The 21,184-nt window shown below is 39.5% G+C and overlaps 1 protein-coding gene across 1 annotated transcript in view; it reads right to left on the bottom strand.

Moving 5' to 3' along the window:
• Positions 1 to 1,642: 1,642 nt before the first annotated feature.
• The window catches only part of NAF1 (nuclear assembly factor 1 ribonucleoprotein), a 66,387-nt gene continuing 46,845 nt past the window's right edge, over positions 1,643 to 21,184 (bottom strand). Inside the window, exons 6-8 of the mRNA XM_050946530.1 lie at positions 14,560 to 14,611; positions 7,264 to 7,369; positions 1,643 to 2,423 (exon numbers count right to left, since the gene is read on the bottom strand). Of these exons, the coding sequence (XP_050802487.1) occupies positions 1,969 to 2,423; positions 7,264 to 7,369; positions 14,560 to 14,611 (613 nt within the window). The 3' untranslated portion in view covers positions 1,643 to 1,968. The remainder of the gene's footprint in view (positions 2,424 to 7,263; positions 7,370 to 14,559; positions 14,612 to 21,184) is intronic.

Here is a 21,184-nt window from a genome sequence, read left to right on the forward strand (position 1 = left end):
CAACCAATTAGACAGTGTAGCCAGTTAGGCAGCCCACTACAGGCCAGATGCACGCATTAGGTTGCCCTGAGACTGCCTCTGATGCAGGCCCTGTTTCCTTATAATATGGTTCCCTGAAGTTTCTAGCTTAACAGATTTACTTCCTAATATACCTAAGTAAAGGTTATTTTAAATTCCTTAAGTATAGTTTTGTTCTCATACAATCCTTTTTTATATTAATTTCATAATGCAGGTAACCTAGTGAGTCCAGTTCTATCCCCAGAATAGCTAGTTACCTGATTAACCAGAGTGGCTTACTCAGCAAGTTACTCAAGATTTACAGTTACTTCAGACATGAGAAGAAAAATTTGGTTCAATATATGTTTACAAAACAGTTCACTTGCAAATCAGTTCAGAAACAGAATATAAAAACCCTTGTTTTAGCAGGGATTAACCTGTCACAGTTTCAGGCCTGGTCTACACTACGCATTTATACTGATTTTAGCAGCGTTAAACCGATTTAATGCTGCAACCATCCACATAACGAGCCCTTTATATCGATACAAAGGGCTCTTTAAACCAGTTTCTGTACTCCTCCCCGACGAGAGGAGTAGCGCTGAAATCAGAATTACCATATCGGATTAGGGTTAGTGTGGCCGCAAATCGACAGTATTGGCCTCCAGGCGGTATCCCACAGTGCACCACTGTGACTGCTCTGGAAAGCAATCTGAACTCGGATGCACTGGCCAGGTAGACAGGAAAAGCCAAGCGAACTTTTGAATTGCATTTCCTGTTTGCCCAGCGTGCAGCTCTGATCAGCACGGGTGGCAATGCAGTCCCAAATCCAAAAAGAGCTCCAGCATGGACCGTACGGGAGATACTTGGATCTGATCGCTGTATGGGGAGACAAATCTGTTCTATCAGAGCTCCGTTACAGAAGACGGAATGCCAAAGCATTTGAAAAAAATCTCCAGGCTATGATACAGAGTCCACAGTATAGTGCTGAGAGACAAGCGTAATGGAAAGCCAAAGAATCAAATGGACATTCATGGAGGAAGGGGCGGGGTAGGACTGAGGACTCCAGCTATCCCACAGTCCCCGCAGTCTCCGAAAAGTATTTGCATTCTTGGCTGAGCTCCCAATGCCTGTAGGGCCAAACACATTGACGAGATATACCCTGAACCACCCCGGACAATTTACTTCCCCTCCCCGCCCCGTGAAAGAAAAAGGGAAAAAAATCATTTCTTGACTTTTTTCGGTGTCACCGTATGTCTACTGCATGCTGCTGGTAGACACGGTGCTGGGGCACTGAACAGCAGCATCCTCTCCCCTCCCTTCCCCGGTGGCAGACGGTACAGTGCAGTAGGACTGGTAGCTGTCCTCGTCACCATCCCATGAGTGCTCCTGGCTGGCCTCAGGTGAGGTCGGCCGGGGGCGCCTGGGTAAAAATAGGAAGGACTCCCGGTTATGCCCGGCAGATGGTACAGAATGGCTGGTAACCGTCCTCATCACAGAAACTGGGGGCTGAGTTCCATCAGTCCCCCCCTTTCATGTCTAAAGAAAAAATTCTGTACTGCCTGGACTATCATAGCAGCGGGATGCTGGGCTCCTCTCCTCCCCCACTGTTTAATGTCCTGCCTGCTACAAAAACACATCTAGACAGTTACAGTGTAAAAATAGTGTTTATTAATTCTTGGAATGCTTCAAACTTACTACATATCAAAGTTAAATCATTATTCAATATATTTCAGTTTTTTAAAGATGGGCTTATCAAAAGAAACACCAGTCTTTGCATGTCTGATATTGCTGCATAAGGCTGTATCTATTTAGCATTAGAATTTTGGATTTATTCTGTTCTTCTACATAATTTAAGCTCCCTCATATAAAATGTAAATAGCAATCACAAAATATACGGGGGTTTGTGGGTAGGAAAGCCATAGTTTTCCAAGATCCGCCACTCATTGTACACTCAGTCATGAAAATACTCATCTAACTGTGAGGTCCAAACTGAGATGGATGACCATTTGGAGAAGCAGGTGGTGGGGGTGGGGGTGGAGGAGGGGGCGGGGGGAATGGGAATGGTGGACTATAAATGTTAGAGTACATGTTGGGCCCTGTCCACATCATGTTTGGATTGGGGGGTGGAAAGTGATGCATCTCATTACCAACAGGTCCAAATCCTGGAGGAGGAAAAGGATACTGCAGCATCATGGGATTTTTTGGTCTATGAGGCTGTGGAAACATTGCAGATTCTTGATGTAGCCTGTGATCTGAAGAGTACAAGTGTGGAGGTCTTGGTTGTGGTCTTGAGAAGCTTGGGTTAACAGATGGGTGAGGAAACCTGTCCCTTGAGAAGCCAGGGTTAAATTCTCTGCCACGATATCCTCTTGAATAATTTGAAGTAGGCTTTTGCATAGGCTGATGTTGAACTTCATTATTCTCACCTTAAAAAATAGCCACAGAATTACTTTTTTTTTTTTTTTTTTTGAAGAACTAATATTCAAATTTTAGAACTTGGACTATATTTAAAACAACTTAGTCTAAAAGTCTGACAAAACAGGTGGTCGTCTCTTTCTCTTTAAAATCTAATAATTAAACACAAAAGTATGCAACCCACATTTAAACAAACTCAAAACCAGGACTAGATTATGTTTACCAGCTGACCTATTTGTGTTTTTAAAATGATGAAAAAATAAAGCATATGAACTGTAAGGTATCTTTTACACATCTGAAATTAGTAAATTTTGTGTGATTAGTGTGGTTAATAAATTACCATTTGTAAAGAAAATGTTAAATGAACTCCATTAGGTTTAGGGTTTTGTTTGTTTGTTTGTTTTTTGGGGTGGTGTTTTTTTTTTTTTGGTTTGTTTTTGAACACTGCTGTCAGTGGGTTTTTCTTGTAGGATTTGAAGGCTTGAAAATTAGTAGTAAAAAGAAGAAACAAACTTTCCCCCCCTTCCAGCATGCTCATTGGTTTATTTACGATAGGGATACTCAAATTATGAATAGCACACTCTAAAGTTCTCTTTACAATAAAATTAAAGAGTTTGTTTTGAATAGAAAAAAATATAAAGCTGAAGATGTAAAAGTTGTGTTCTCATACTGTGCAGGAGTTTTCAGATTTTAACTCCACTGAACACTGCTAAGATGACTGGTACTGGATTACCGAATAAACAACCAATAATTTGCCTGTAGTTAAAAAAAAAACAAAACACATTTTGCTCAGATAATATGCCAAGACACAATATTTATGCATAGAGTTGACCAATATATGCAAGGCTAATTATAATTATATCACATTATCAAGGTGAATTATTGATTCCACATATATTAATATGCAATAAGCATACAGTATCAATATAACATTATTTTTATATATATATATTTTTTTTCCTAGCAGTTACAGGGCCTGTTTTGACCTATGTCTTTTTATAAGCCTGTTCACTTACGTTAAGTATCACCTTACAAAGCTGAACTCATCTTCGGCATTAGAACACAGGAAAAGTACCAAAAGGGAAAATACATTAATGTTCTGACATGGTACAAGCTGAGAAGGTACCTTCATGAACCAGTATCTAAAATACAAGTATCCAGAATAAGAATAAGGACGGAACAGAACAACAAGTTGAAGAACTGTGACAAACTGGTGGATTTTAGTGCTATGTAAAAAGTTTTGTAACTTGCAATATCATTTATAGGATGATAAACACTCCTGGTTAAAATGTGTGACTTTGGGAGCACACCTTGTGTGTATGTCGAATTTAACAACACCTGCACAAGACAGCTTCCCTGAAACTAATATTCTTTAGCAATGAACCTGACTGAAAATGGTTATTTGGCCTCTTGAATACATTTCATACCAAACCAAAGTGTGGTCAAGCAATTGACTATACAATTTATCAACAGCAGTATGACAAATCTTGATTTTACCATTTAAATTTTACATGTCTCATGCAAGGTAGTGTCAAAGGATATCCTCTGTATTAACTCTAATTATTTAGTTTATCAGAGTAAGCACATATGAGGCTTAATCAGGATTTCGATTTTTACGATAACAAAAAACATGTCATGGAGCCCTTAATTAACAGGTATTTTGACTTACTGTGGAAGATCATTTTAAAAGCACGTACATTTAAAAAACTGAGCTTACTATTCCACCAAAAGGAAAATTATCAGGATGTCTTTGGTCATAAAATATTCACAAGATTCAGCATTAGACATCTGGGGAATTTACATTTTTATTGACATAGCTACTGTTGTAATAACTGAGACTACAGGTTAATTATGAGCTCAACTGTAAAAAAAAGTGAGTGAATTCATAAGAGGTCACAATCTATAACAACAAATGTTTACGTGAAAAGGTGCAGAAGCAAAACAGAAAATCTCAATTAGTCCCAATAAAAAGACCTAGTGATATAACTCAAAGACTATGTTAAAATCATGCTTGGTAAACAAGAGAAGTGTGGAATTGAAAATCAACAGGCCAAAATTGGTGTTTTGGAAACTAAGCCTAACAACTGGTGAACAAAAATAATGAAAGAATGGACTATTCCATCCAAACATCCCTTTTGGGGTCCTTAAAAACAAGACTTTTAAAAGAAAAATTAGCAAAAGCAGCAGCTGATTGCCAGAGACTGAAACAAGCTTCCCATCATGGCTGCCATTCCAAAGGTCTCCTGGGATCCCAGAACTTCTTTATCCTGAACTTGAAAGACAAACTGAGACAGAGAAAGAGAGAGCCCACTAGATGACATCACCAGCTCCAGTTGAATCCTGAATACTTTCGGGGATGTTAGACTTTGCCAACTACTTAACGCTCCTATATATGCTTTTCTTTCCCCACCTTATTTCCTGCCTTTCCTATGCCTCTTCTTTTGCCTTCTGTCTAATAAAAAACAAGACTGCATATTTTGTAACACTGCTATAAGCCCATGACCAGAAAAAGGCACAGCAATGCCCTGAACAGCCCAATGTTGTTGCCAAGGCTTGGAGTGGCTGATAAGACTGTGTATTTCCAGAGGTGAGGTTGCAAGTGAAAGTCAACATCAGGGACAGAAGCTGCATTTTCCATCTTTGTTTTTCTTCTCTCCCCTTTTGTGTTTTTGTCTTACATCTTCTTAGAAAACAAGATCGACTTTAACAGCAGCAGCAATAATAGCCCCAGCCTATCAAAACTCATTACCTCTCTTTTTCCCAAAAAGGACAGCTATTACTTTCTTGGATATCATCTAAAAGATTGTCAAACAAGGGTTTTTGTCCTTCTAAAAATTCTCGTCAGCTCAGGAGAAGAGAACAGGGGATGTTGTTAATATGAAAGCCTTACTTAGTACTTTACATTTTAATTGCTTTAACTGATTTTCCTTCGTTTCTGTATCTTTAATAAAAGGTTAGTAGGATTTTTAATGGCATTCACCATGGCACTAAGCAGGTTGAGATCTCTGTCTACTAACACTGAACCTGGTTTAAAATATTTACTGTTGAACACTAACCGAGTTAACAGCTTTGACTCTTTCGGCCCATTTATTCAATCTAAACATGTACACTTATGCAGTATTTGCACACACATGCAAATTTAATATTAAGTATATATATAATCTTCCAGACAATGTAATACTTAAGCAAACTAATATTTTTAGTTCACAATAAAATTCTCATTTAATCTGTAAATATTTAAGCTCATCTGATAGCAATTCTTTGTTCCAGTTTAGTGAGTTATGTTTGTATTTGGCTTTCAGACTCAAAACCAAAAAGAAAAACAATAGTGAACTCTTGCAAATTCCAGGCACCACTAGACTAATGCATCAAGAACAACTCTTGCCAATGGTTTAAGGGTTAGACTATTCTAATAAACTTTGGTGTGTTTGTGACATTTGTGCAGATACATCAACATATAACAGATTTTCCATTTTTCCAGTAAAGAAATGAGATTATTTAAATTTCACTTACACCAGAATCCTTGCCAGACTATGTACACTTACTGGATTAATGTAAATGGAGAGGGAGGGGTTAGGTTCCAGAGAAATTTTTTTTGCCAGATTAAAATACATTATATACATATACAGGATAAGTTTTAAATAATTTTATACTAACAATTTAATACTGTACTGATTGTGAACCTTAGTCGAGGCAGTGGCGTAGCGAGATCGGGGTATGGGGGCTTGCCCTGCTCCACTCACCGGGCATTCCAGACAGGGAGTGGGGTCGGAGTGCAGGGCTTGCCTTGTTCCATCCACCTGGGGCTCCTGCCAGGGAGTGGGATGGGGGGAAGAGGGCTTACCCCATTGTGCCCACCTGGCACTGCTGCTGGGGAGCAGGACCGGGGCACGGGGGCTTGCCCCGGTCCACTGGCCCAGCACCCCTGCTGGGCAGTGGGGTGGGGACTTCCCCACTCCCTGGCTGAAATGTCAGGTGGGCAGAACAGAGCAAGCCCCCTGCACTTCCACCCCACTATCCAGCAGGAGTGCCAGGCGGGCAGAACGGGGGAAGGGGGGGACATACAACGTAATAAGGGAACACTGCAGGACTTTAAAGGAGTATGTTCTCTAACAGGTCAGCAACCGAACAACAAAACGACATTAACTAGGACAACATTAAGTGAGGGGTTACTGCAAATGATGAACTGAGTGCTTCACCAAGATTAAATGTTTTCATTTAGTGGGTAAGGTCTTCTCTCTCTATTCAATGGCTCTGCACTGAGGCAACTATGTCCTTCCAGCCAAGGTGGATGTGATGCATCTCCCATGCAGTCTGTCAGTTTTGATAAATGTTCTCTAGACAGGGTCACTAATGAGTCATTACTCCTTTTGTGAGAGTTCATGACAGTTGTCCCCAATGTGTTCTCAGCTACTGTCAGCTATGGAGTAAAGAACTGAATTCCATTCCTAACCATGTTTCAAACAAGCACACTAGACCAGCAGATTTACTTTTTTTCATTTTTGGATAGTAGGTAAATTGACAATTTAGAATATTCATTATATGTACTGCTGATACTTAATAAGTTATGTATATTTACATAGAAAAAAGTGATAATTTAGCATAACAATAATCTCCTCAAAAACTTATTAGTGTGTTTATCTATATCAAATAGTGCAAGTTTAAGGGATGTGTCCTTATGTGTTTTTAATTACAACTTTTTAAAAAAATGAAAGATTTCATGATGAAATGTACCAAAGCTCCAATATTAAACCAGTATGAAATTTAAAGAAATCTCTATCACTATGCTTTTCAGACTTGGTCTGAGGGATTGAGGTTAAACCATTTATTTTCTCTATGATATTTACTCACTTGATTCATTCACTGCTGATTTGGGTTTCTTTCTTTCTTGATTCAGAGCTTTCTTTTTCTTTTGTTTTCTCTGCCTCTCCGTTTCATCATCACTGAAATCTATGGCCTTAGAAAAGTAGAAAAAGATATTATTTAGAAAAGTTATCAAAAAGTTGTTATACATTTAAAATTCGACATTTTAACTTTTAGAATACCTTACAGAGGTCCTTTGGAAAATAGTTTGATCAAGCAATTGCAGACTGTATCATAATATATATGCACAAGGGATTAAAATTAAGGTTTCACAGGCAACTTTAATTCTATCGTTTCCTAACTTCTGAATGTTTAACTTAGTTTTTTGGATGTTATAACTAACTATATATGTGTATAAAAACATATATGTAGTATTGTTAATAGCTACTGGATGCTGCCTACAATGTATTTTTACTCATTAGAAGTTAATGAGTAACAGGATAAGCCAGTTATCACACAGCTAATAATTCATCATTCCAAAATTTGAACTGGCCAGAAAAACCCTCTACAGTATATTGGGAGTAAAGGCATATTTAGGCCTGACAGAAATGTATTGTGAATTTTAAGAGTTTGTCTGATAGCATTTAACAGCGTAAGCATAAGTTGAATTGTGCATGCGTAAGAAATTGCACATTAATCAAGTTTATGAGAAAAAGAACAGATAAAGTTCTAAAAAAGCTAAAAAAGATCCACTTGAACTTGTAATGATGAAGAAGGAAAGTTAACATAGAAATGAGAGACTAAAACGTATAAGAAAAGATAAAGTTATAAATAAGTTTGTGTAACAAAGGGAGGTTGACTTTGTATTGTCCAGTGTTGGAGGTGATTGTGATGGGATCATCCTGATGAGCTTCCTACTTGTAAGTAACTGATCATCACTTGCTGAGCACTTTGTCTTAACAGACCCATGTGCAGATTAAGTGAATCTCAATCCAACATAGCACACGCCATAAATCCTCATATCAGGGGATGGAGAAACAACATTAATTTTTCTTCTTTTCTTCCTTCACTCCAACAAATTCCCAGCTACTAAACAAAAATATTGATTAAAAATAAAGGGCACTTTGGCTCAAATTTTAAAGGTATTTAGGCAATGAACTCATGGAAATCAATGGGCATCTAAACGCCTTTAAAAATCTGATCCTTCTAATTATTCAACTGCCTAGAGGCTGTAGTGAGAAATTAACCATTTACACAGAGAACAGAGTGCTTGTTAAGCACTCATTATGACAAGTCAAGGTTGAAAAATAATCCAATACATAAAATATTTTTTGTGAATAGTGCTAATCAACACCAAAAAAACACAATACATTTTAACTTAATGCCTCTTACTTGAATTCATTATGCAGAAGTACAGAATACAAAATATACACATTTTATATAATAGAAGTTTCACAACAATAGTAAATTTTAAACCTGCATGGTGGTGGTCAGAACACTTGCTTGCTGAAAGCTGGAGTAATAAGAGGAAAATGCTTCTTTATTTTAAAGAATATTGATCTTTAAAGACCATTTGTCACTATTATAATGTATTCAATATTTTTGCAACATTTGTGTTCTGATTTAGCTTGGCTATGCAGCATTTGGAATTCTGGCTAACACAATTCATTTAAGATTAATATTACTCAGTAAAAAGTCACAGCATCCACTCACACTCTATGACGAAGTCTTGTGGTGTGATTAGTTCTTTGAGAACTTGCTCCTCTGTTTTGGACTCAAAAGACGAAACAAAACAAAACCATAACGAAGCCAAAATTATTTTGCTGCTATACTAAGCAAATTATTTTGCTGCTATACTAAGAACCCATATTAGTAAGTACAGAAAAACAAAATGGGCACCTGTTTCTATTAAAGGCAGTGAGCTAACACACTGCTGAAATGCCAGAAAAAGCTGTGTGGCTTAACTGCCCAGATGGGGGCCCAAGGCATGGGACAATTGAGTTTATGGTTAATCCAGGCCTACTTGAAAATTACGAACTTGCCAATAAAGAAGCATTAAGTGTTAAGGCAGTGAGTTATATGGGTCCCTGGTGCCCATGCTCCACCAATATTTATGAACGTGGTCTGGCTCCACCAATGTTTGGGCTTACAGCACTTTGGGGGGCCCTGCACTTCAGAGGGATACAAGGTCCAGGGTGGCCTGCCGGAGGGCCTGGTGCTGGCAGCAGTGAGCGACCTGGCCCCAGCTCACCCCGGTTCCATACATAGTCATGCCTATGCTCCACCTGGCAGCCTCCATTTATTGGCAGTTTGATAAGCAGTGCTGAAAATAACCTGGAGGAGGGAACATAGTCCTAACTGCACAGAGACTGAAATACCATTCTACCAAATCTAGCTTCAAACCTTGAGGCCAAATCGGGAGTATAATACTTAGCAAAAGTGTGTACAGAACTCCTGGTTGCAGCCCTGCAAATTTCAGTAACAGACACTTGCTTAAGGTAAAGAATAGAAGCTACCACAGCTCTAGTGGAATGAGATTGTACTGTCGCAGGCACAGGAATTTCTGCTAATGTGTAACATTCAACAATACATTTTAATCCATCTAGAAATAGTCTGGGAATAACTGTATAACCCATGTGATTCTTAGAATAAAACTTGAATAATCTAGATGACTGTCAAAAGCTTTTAGTTCTAACTAAATATGCAAGAGCTCTTACTTCCAAAGTATGTAAAACAGATCACCCTTATTAATGTGTAGCTTTGGGAAAAAAATACCATCAAATTAATTGTCTGATGTGAAAATCAGAAGCCACTTTTGGCAAAAACCTGGGATCAGTCCTAAGAACCACCTTATATTTATGAAAGGACATAAAAGGTGGATCAGCCATCAAGACATTTAATTCACTCACCCTTTCGGCTGCTGCTATGACAATAATGAATTCCATTTTAACTGACAAATAATAAGGAACACTCATCCAAGGATTCAAAAGGTGGCTTCTCGAGTGTAACTAAAATCAAATTAAGATCCCAAGGAGGGACAAGATTTCTCAGAGGGTGAATGCATAATGCATTGCCTCTTCATAAACTTCTTAACCATACTATGCACAAGCAGCCATCTACCATCTACTAAAAAATTGGTAAGCAGAGATCTATTTGAAAGTTCAGCTGGCAGCTGAATGGGATAACCTCTTAGTTTTTAAGGTGCATTAAATGTTCTAAAAGGTATGGTAGCTGAGACAGGAGAATCAGACTTTCCCTTCATCCAAGCCACAAATGTGGTCCATTTCAAATGGTAACACATTCTAGTAGATCTCTCTCTAGAATTAAGCAGTATATCCTAAACCAACGAGGAACATGTCTGTTCAAGAGCCAGAGTCCGATCACCCAGGCCATCAGGTGAAAGCACTGCTGGTCTGGATGAAGAATCCTGCCCAATTGCTGAGACAGATCTGGAGACAGAGGAAGATGTACAAAGGCCCCATTGAACAGCTGAAGGGGGATCCATAAACCACTGCAGATACCACCAAGCCAGAGCAACCAGAAGCATCTCTACTCTATCCTGACTTATCTTTCTCACTGCCTTCTGAATCAAAGGGCGCGGGGGGGTAGAGCATACAGATGACCCCTTTCCTTAGTGTAGAATGAAAGCATCTGATATGGATTGATTGTTCCTGTCTGCACTTGAACAGAAAGGGCAAAACTTTTTGTTGAAGCTCACAGTGAACAGGTCCATGTCTTGCTGACCCCAACTGGAAAATATGCTTTGAATCAACTGATCCTTGAGCGACCATTCATACATTTGAGAACTGTCTCTATTGAAATAATCTGCAATCGTGTTCTGTCCTGCTAAATGCAGGACCACTGGATAAATGTCAGAAAGAATGCATCAGTCCCATAACCTGATCACCTCTGCACATAGCTTAGCAGGATGAGCACCCACATTTGTTGGCATAACACATAGCAGAACTAGTTGCAGAAACCTTCCAAGTGAGGAAGGAATGATCTGAGGGCCAGACAAATGGCTCAAGTCCAACACAATGTGCAAGCCTCTCCTCTTGAAAAGTCCAGTGACCTCAAACTTTAAGTTGGTTCAGATGCACCCTTCACCTCACCAAACAACTATTGACACATATGAAGTTACAGTCACCAACAACAGGAGACTGAACTGGATACCTCTGAAAATGTTTGCTGACTACCACGTCAACATGTCCAGAATGTCTCAAGGCATGATGAACATTTGAAGATTATCCAGATTTGTTTGTATATTCAGGATATCCAATGCTATACCGGTCTCGTTCTGAGACATGTAAGTAGTAGCTGCCATGAAACCCAGAGAAAAGATTAGTATCTTAGCGTTATCTGCGAACTTGCATATCTGAATGTTTAAAATATATTGCAATATCTTTTAAAAATTCTGTCCTCTGGTAGAAAGGCTTTCCAGGCTACTGAGTCAAATATAGAACCTATGAATAAAATTCTGCGTTGGACAGAGATTTGATTCTTTTGACATTCAGAATTTATCCCATGTCTGAGGAAAAGATGGTTGTAAAAGCAATAAGGCTTAATAAATCCATGCAAATGTCAGCCTTCAATAGCCAATCACCGAAATAAGAGTAATCAAAAATACCCTGCATTCTCAATTGAGCTGCTACCACAGACAGGCAATTAGTAAAAACTCTTGGTGCTATGGGAAGGCCAAATGGCAGCACCTGGTCATTGAAATGGTGTTCTGCTGCCACAAAATGAAGTTACTTTCAATCATTGTCAAATGATTGTCAAACTGGCTCTGTGGACATAGGGAAAGAAGTGCACATGATATAACCTGACTTTAACAAAGTTTTGATATGGTCTCCAACAGTATTCTTGCCAGCAAGTTAAAACAGTATGGCTTGAATGAATGGACTATAAGGTGGACAGAAAGATGGCTAGACCATTGGGCTCAATGGGCAGTGATCAACAGCTTGATGTCTAGTTGGCAGCCAGGATCAAGTGGAGTGCCCCAGGGGTTGGTCGTGGGGCTGGTTTTGTTCAACATCTTCATTAATGATCTGGATGATGGGATGGACTGCGCCCTCAGCAAGATAGGGTCCAGAGTGACAGACAAATTGGAGGATTGGGCCAAAAGAAATCTGATGAGGTTCAACAAGGACAAGTGCACTGTCCTGCACTTAGGATGGAAGAATCCCATGCACTGCTCTAGGCTGGGGACAGGCTAAGCAGCAGTTCTGCAGAAAAGGACCTGGAGATTACAGTGGACGAGAAGCTGGATATGAATCAACAGTGTACCCTTGTTGCCAAGAAGGGTAATGGCATATTGGGCTGAATTAGTAGGAGCACTGCCAGCAGATCGAGAGAAGTGATTATTCCCCTCTATTCAGCACTGGTGAGGCCACATCTGGAGTACTGCATCCAGTTTTGGGTCCCCCATTACAGAAAGGATGTAGACAAATTGGAAAGAGTCCAGCGGAGGGCAACAAAAATGATTAGGGGGCTGGGGCACATGACTTACGAGGAGAGGCTGAGGGAACTGGGGTTGTTTAGTCTGCAGAAGAGAAGCGTGAGGGGGGATTTGATAGAAGCCTTCAACTACCTGAAAGGGGATTCCAAAGAGGATGGAGCTAGGCTGTTCTAAGTGGTGGCAGATGACAGAAGCAATGGTCTCAAGTTGCAGTGGGGGAGGTCTAGGTTGGATATTAGGAAACACTGTTTCACTAGGAGAGTGGTGAACCACTGGAATGGTTACCTAGGCAGGTGGTGGAATCTTATCCTTAGAGGTTTTTAAGGCTCAGCTTGACAAAGCCCTGCCTGGGATGATTTAGTTGGGGTTGGTCCTGCTTTGAGCAGGGGATTGGACTAGATGACATTCTGAGGTCTCTTCCAACCTTAACCTTCTATGATTCTATGATATTTATGAAAATATGTTCTTTAAATCAAGAGTCACAGACCAATCTATGACTGAAAGTGAAGGCAAGTGGAGGCAAGAGTTAATGTATATAACCGAAATTTCCGAATACAATTTTACAGGCTTCTTAGATTTAAAATTAAATGAACCACTCCACTACTACTTCTGTGCCAGAAAGTAACCTGAATAAAACTCCTGATCCCTCAGGTGTTTGGATACCTTCATTACAGCCCTTATGAGAAGTAACTTCTGCACTTCTCAAAGTAGAATAACCTCATGAGACAGTTTGGTGAAAAGGAAAGGGCAGGGGAAACTGAGAAGTTTTCAAACTGAATGGCATAGTGGTTTCTATAATTTCTAGGACCTATTCCTCCAACATAATAAGCCTTCATTTGCTGATAAAATGGGCTAGCCTATCTCCAAACTGAGGAAGCGAAGGGTCCTTGCTGATTAGCTCTGGTCACTTGATACTCGCATCAAATCTCAGGGTTGGTGTGCAACAAAGATGATGGAGAGGTAGCAGACTGCTTAGGTTTTGACCTCGATTTAAAAAAAATAAAATAAAAAAATACTATACTTTTTATGCAGGCTCTAAAATGACATACCCTGCTCATGCTGTTGATGTCTTTGATATGATGAGAAACAACCCAAAGATGACTGCAGATAATATTGTCTGAAAACAGAAAGGAGGAGTAAAAGGTCTATTCCTAATAGAAGAAATCAAGCCCAAAGACCAGGTCATCAATCTTGTCTCCTTCAGCAACTCATCCATCTTTTCACTGAGAACACTATCCCCTTCCAAGGGGTCATCTTCCATTTTAATTCTAGCACCGAGACAAAGAAGAGGAACAAAGCTAAGCATGTCTCCTTGGAGAAGCAGTAGACGCCAATGCTCTAGCAAAAGAGTTCAAGGTGTCAAATGAAGTCCAGAGACTGTGCTTTGCCACAATTTGAATCTCGGTTAGGATTGCATTTGCCAGTTTCCTTTTGTCATCCAGTAAATCCTGCACACACAGTGCCATCTTTGGAATTGATAACAGGCCATAACAGCTTGGTAATTTGCCACCCTAATACCAAGAGAGGAAGAAAAGAACATTTTTCTTCCTAGAGAATTAATCTTCTTTCCCTCTCTATCAGCAGAGGTGGAATGTGCCTGTCCATACTTCAACCTGCTACTAGCAGCAGCCACTATCAGTGAATTAGATACAGAGTGTGTATGGAAATATAAAATCCCCTCCAAAGATATTTGATATAATTTGTTTGCTTTCTTGGCTATAGACAAAAAGCAAGAGTGGTCCAAGATGTCTTACCACGCTGGAGCACACCAGCAAGGATTGGTAAAGACATGGGGAGGTAGCCCCACGAACACTGGATGAGATATCTTCTCTATAGGCACTAAAGGCAATTTCAAAGTGGATACCAAGTGATCCACTAAAACTTACCTCAGGTGGTGGCTCCTGGTCATGCTTCCATGATGCATCAGACCCTTTTTCCCTAAAAGATTGGACACAAAGATATTGAGATATTGATATTTTAATAGCAATCTAATTAACTGGTTAACAAGAGATTCCTAATTCTGTGACTTAATCTAAAGTAATGACTTTACAAAAAAACAACACTAAGATAACAGATAGGCAGCTGTGGCACCTGGAATAAAATGTAAGTGAATTTTAAGCTCATCTTTGAAACAGTTTCTAACTAGTTAGAAATATATTTCACAGCTTGGTAGATCATGCAGTTACTACACACCATTTCTACAATGCTCCTACTTTGAGTGAAAAGTGAGGGCTTCACATTGTTAATATTAAGCTTTGGCTGAGTACTTTTTCAAATATTTTTTTAAAGCCAAATTGTTACAGTAAACTGGGGTACCTGTTGTATGGCCATTCTCCTTCCTAAGGATCTGTTTTGACAATGGCACAGCATAGTTCGGAGGAATAGCTAATGTTAAAAGGAGGTTCTTCTTACTTATGGCCCTGTGTCCAATCAACTCATCCTCCTCCGTATTGCCACTTCTGGTTTGTGCTTATCATTGTGTAACGCCGACAGATGTCAGTCATCAGCAGGCAGGATTGAAACTGAGAGCTTAGTGCATGAGCCTCTACTGCATGAGGTAAAAGCCAACTGGCTTGTTAGCTAAGGCTGTAGAACAAACTCATTAATCTCTCTCTCTCAGTGGTCTTGGTGCCACTAGATGGGACAGAGCACCACAGCCAGAAAGTATGTGAGTTACATATACACTCCCTCTTTTCCCCAAACCACATTGTCCACACTTTCATCTTGCTATCACTTTCGTCTCATTCCCCTTTCTGTTATTAGAAACTCCTCACACCCACATCCACCACCAGCTGGAGAATTCATTCCACTGTTGTAGCAGGTTTTCTCTGCAGTTTACTTATTAGCAGAAAGATGGCTTAAGGAAACAAAGGTAAACACTTCTTGCTTAACACAGAAGACGAACAATTACCAGTCCTGAGTTAAATTTCATTCAAAAGTCTGTAAAGAACCCCAAAGATATCAACATAAAAAGCAAATGAAAAAACGGTCAACTTGACGATAGTCTCTGAATTTCCACTTGTTAGTTTTCTGCAAATTAGCAGGTATGAAAGTTAAATTGTACTACCATCCATTTGTGAAAACAACACTATATGGTTAACTTAAATCATGATGTTGGAGAGAAAGTTTAAGCAAGCCTTTTTTTTAAATGGTGAAAATATCTTTCTCCACATTTCTTACAAATAGTTAAAAAAAAATGCTTTGATCTGAAATACCAGGATATTTGCTAAGATATTTGTTTATGCTAGTGTTCTATTTCAGTGGTAAGCCATGGCTTGTGCAAAGTACAACAGTGATTTCTAGAAAGCAGTGTTACAGTTCTATTATCCCTTTAAGTCACAGCACCAAACTGAGATGGGTCAGTTACATTGCCTCAAATTGTGCTATGGAAGGAATGCTATCTCAGAAAAGTAAATTCTCCAGTCTGCACAGAGCATGCTCACAGATACGCCCCTTCAAACTCTCCAATATACCATTATGTCCCATCTCCTCCTAAACTTCCCTGCCATTCTCGGTGCATTTGGCCCACAGAATGAACAGTCTCTGCTCTCTGTGGAAAGCAAGGGTGCGTGGGAGGAGGAAGTTAAAGTAGGGTACAGCCTGGTGATTATTATTATACGTAATGAGGGCCATAGTGGCCACTTGTTTGTTTACCTCTTACTGAGTCCTTGGTCTTGTCTTCAAAGACTGATATTCTGTTACCCTAGGAATGCATATACTGCAGAATCTATACATTTTGAGTGCAAATACAGAGTTGTAGGAATTCCCTCCTTCTTCTAAATGTTCTTAAGAATATTTCCTGGGAGACACATTTCAGGTTCTTTTCCAAAAAAACAGACCGCACCGCTTCCTGCAGCTCCCAGTGGCCGGGAACAGTGAACTGTGGTCACTGGGAGCTGCAGGCACCCATGCCTGCATCTGGACAATATAAACAAACTGTCTCACAGCCTGCCAGCAGTTTACCCTGATAGGCCGCAGGTTGCTTACCACTGATCTGAAGTAAATGAACAGAGAATGACTTGTCTGAACATCTGTTGAAAGTATACAGTTCAAATGCACATAACGGAGAAGTAAGGGGACACTAAAGTGAAGAAGCCTATGCCTGTGGATAAACTCAGTGAAAAGAAATACAACCACAGGAACAACAAATTTAACAAGCACTACAAGCTGAAGAGAAGCAAAAGATAGGACAGCAAGAGTGGAGCTGGACTTACAATGAAGGAGAGGAAAAGTTGATTCTTCTCTGAAGTGACACAGTATACTGTTGAGAGTAATTGTTAATGATGCATTTGGTGTTAACTGTACAAAGCAAGCAAGTGTGCACAAGCTCGCAGAAGTTAATGTGTTGTTAACTTACAGTTCATTATTATAAGTAGTTGGTAATATCCTGTATTATTTACTTTCTAGCTACGGTTTTGGGTTTTCCCTTTTAAACTTCTAAACATTTAAAATGATCCCTTTTATCTTGGCTTGCCTTTGCCTTCCCTCACATTTAGTATAGCCTAATCTAGCCTGGAATCAAAGCATATGGATACAATTAAAGCTGTATTAGTGGCTGCAAGCAATCTTAAAACTGAAATTACCACAGGAGAATTAAGATAGACTAGTAAGTTCCCAACGCAACATTACTCAGTGGATTTCACCTAATCAAATACCTTAGAGTTCTGAACCCAGCTTTGCCAGTGCCTCACCGTATTGCCTGGTGAAGTCACTGAACCACTCTGCTGTCTCAGCGTCTCTATCTATAAACTGTGGATAAGAATGCTTAATTACCTACTTCACAGAGATATTGTGAAAGATAAACTAGTTATATTTTATAGCACTTTGTAAATGTAAACCACCATGTAAGTGTTAAGTATTATTTATTATCTAAGAAGTAAATAAAAGCTAGTTTCAAAACTGAGTTTTAACTGAGAAGATGAATTCAAATTCTTGATAAGGAAGAAACAGATGTAAAAGATATCGGTGTATCTGGATTAAATTTAATGGCCAGTGATATGCAGGAGGTCAGATGGTTCCCTCTGGCCTTGAACTCTACAAAACTAACATTAAAGAGGGAGATGTCTTCTATCAAGACGGAGCAGATAATGAAAATGACTACCGTATATACTCATTCATAAGCCGATTTTTTTTAGTAAAAAAGGGAAGCACCAGAGAAGGGGGTCGGCTTATGAACGGGTACAGAGAAGGAGAGGTGGGACACAGCCCCCCCCCCCCACAACAGAGGGAGCAAGGAGAGGCAGCACAGCCAGAAGGGAAGAGGTGGGGCCAAAGTCTCTCCGCTTCTGGCCATGCTGCTCTCCCCCAGCCTCTGAAGCAGCTGCAGCTCTGGGGCTGGCAGGCTGCAGCCATGCTGCCTGGCCCAACCCGCTGGAACATGCTGTGGCTGCGCTGCCCAGCCTGCCAGAGCAGCTCCAGCCAGGTCAGAGACATCCTCCCTTGGCCCTCCCCAGTTAAAGTGGGAAGGGATGGGTTGGGGAGAGTGTGGGGTTCTGGGCTAGGGGTAGGGTCATGTGGGGGGTGGTCACCAGGGGTTACTCACCTGACCCCCAGCTTCTCCTCCCCCCCCAAAAAAATCCCCACCAGTTGCTGTCCCAGACCACCCGGGTAAGCAGCCGGTACGCCCGGACACTTTGTTTACTTAGGTTTACCTCCATGCCTGCAGACGCTCAAGGTAAACAAACCATCTTGGCCCGCCAGTGGCTTATCCTCATGGCCTGGGAGCCAAAGTTTGCTGCCCCTGAATTACAGAGTCAGCTTATGAATGGGTCATAAAAATTTTCCATTTTTACTTATTTATCGGGGGGGGAGGAGGGGAGATCAGCTTATAAATGAATCGGCTTATGATTGAGTACATACTGTACTTCAAAGATTTAAGATCAAAACAAAACTGGCTCAAGAATCCAAATTTCATGAATTATTTCACCAGAAGTGTACTACCAGTTCACGTTAGGGATACAGAACACTAGGTAAGCTTGATTCCTACCATCTAAAAATCTAATTTTAACCAAATTTCACTTTGTGTATTGAATCGTTAGTACTTGCTTTGTTAGGAACTCATTTGAAATTGCATCTGCCATTATAACTTCTCATAGCAAACGTGGTCACCCTTCAAAGTCTTTAAAAAGCCAAACTGTGTAATCTTCTTATAGTCCCAGATAATATAACGAATATAATGAACTCCTTAAGGTAAAGTACATGTATAAACAAATGGTAAAAAAGATGTAATTGTCTCAACAATAAGCATTATAAACCCAAGAAATTCAACATTAAGGTTCCATTTAAGAGAGATCCAAACACAGTAAGATGTGAAAATACACAATTAAGGCACCTTAACCTCATCCTATGCAGTAACCATACAATTAAGATTCATACACAATAGTGTTTGTAGCCTCAAATTAGAAGATATTTGTTTCCGAAAACATTTGACTTCCAATTTTTTTCCTCATGGAAAAGCCAAGATACCTGAGGGAAGGTGGGATGTGTCAGGAGTCACAATCTTTCCTCAAGCATCTAGGCTTCATTCTCGTTAGGAACAATAGGAGACAGTGGCCATTTTCATAAAGGACTTATTTCTAATGGCAACTCTAACTTCACTGTTCTTGTGAGCTATATGATGTCAATCATTTTGAAAGAGGGTGATGTTTAATAGTTTTCTGTAATAACATAATTTATCAGGGCCCGCTGAAGGAGAAACTTTCTGTTATGAAGAATAAAGGGAAAAAAAAGACTTTTAATCCTGTAAAACTTCTTTAAAAGTAGACAATGAACTGTAAGTTATAACTATATGGGAAGCCTGAAGAGTTTGAACAGTTCCTTTATTAAGATCCCTCAGGACACAACAGTTGTCTAACACATGGTGCTAAGTTTCTTAGTGGATCTATTTTTAAAGTAAACTTTAACTTGGATTTATTTGCCAATTGTCAAAGTTTATTCTGTACCCAAAGACTAAGCGCTATAATTTTGCAAAAGATACACTGAATTCTTCATACATAAAATTCTTTAAGAGTAAAAAACTCAACTCCAACTATGGAGCCACTAGTGGGGCTTCCATACGTTTGCAGCACTATACGAACAAATTATGAGAATTTTTTTCCAGTTTTCAAATATGTACATTAAAATACATAAACTATACTATCCAATGGTTCAGGGAAACAGCAGGTTGCCCTCCAGCAAGACACTGCCTAAAAGTCTGCATTTTCTTATAGCATCTGTGACAGATATATTGACAAAGGCATATCTTTGTGTTTACATTTAACATTATGAATGTTATCTGTGCCAGCCACTGACAGCATGAAAACTTCAAAGACTATTACCCTGAGATGGGCCAGATATGGACCCATGGCATATTCATAGATCTTTGTATCAGAAAGTGTTAAAGTGTTAAATATACTTGTGTTCCCGGCTCGCTGTGGAATCTGGAATTGTTAGGGGGTGATTACTGCAAAATATCAAAACTAATTATGCACAAGTGACTGAAGTTTCCCTTGGGAGAAGGGACAATGATCAATTTTACCTAATTTTACCAATTGTTTCAGAAGACTTTGGTACAAAGGCTTTTGAGGGTATAAAGAGCCAGCTTGAATTGACAGAAGGGGATCCTTTATTTTGATTCAACAAATTGACATGACTTTTGTCCAAGTAGGGGCCAAACACTGAAAAAGGGTTCAAAGGACTGGAACCTGCCACGGTCTCCACAGGACTTATGGGGAGATGCTGGTAAGTTTAATGTAGCGTTTAGACCATTTCATTGTTTTATATATATTCTCTGTAAGGCTTTTATCCCAAAATAAATGTACTCTACTTTGAAAGAGCTGTTTTGTTACTTGTAACTACTTGCCTATGCTATTCATAACCCTTAGAGAACGCAAAGTGCAGGTGCTGGACTCTGGTCAGGCCTGCTGGAATAATCACATTGAAGTGCAGGAGGCCTATAAGCCTTGAACTCCAGTCTAGAGAAGGCGGGGTGCATGCCTCTGCCCAGAGAGAAGTTACTGCTCAAGGCCTGAGATCTAAGAAAGTATAGTTTGAGGAGATCACAGAGGGGGTCAAAGGTGTAGTTAACTTGAAACTAACAGAATCCATATTCAAAGCACATAAAACACGAAAAACCTGGTAACTTTTTTTTAGGGGAAAAAGTAGAAGAGAGTGAGGGAAACAAGTGTCATCTTGTAATGAGGATAAAAAGTTATATTTTGGAACACAGTCAAAAAGTAAAAGGGTGTTTTATTTTATTTACTTTTTAATCTACGTTTGGTTGATATATCTAACTTAAATTGTTTAGGGCTTGAGTTACGAAATTAAGCTTAGAACAAAAAACTCACCAGACAAAATGTGTTCTAGAGAACTACTCCATCTATGATTGCCATGAAGCCTGTTGTGATCCTCACAGTAAGTATATCTATGATGGACAGATTGAAGAAGAGCGCCAAGGTACTCAAGTTGATTGATTAGATACACAAAAAATATGTACTAATATTGATAGTTCTTATCACTTCCGAATGAGGAATC

This window comes from Gopherus flavomarginatus, chromosome 3 (assembly GCF_025201925.1).
Source record: "Gopherus flavomarginatus isolate rGopFla2 chromosome 3, rGopFla2.mat.asm, whole genome shotgun sequence".
NCBI lineage: Eukaryota > Metazoa > Chordata > Testudines > Testudinidae > Gopherus > Gopherus flavomarginatus.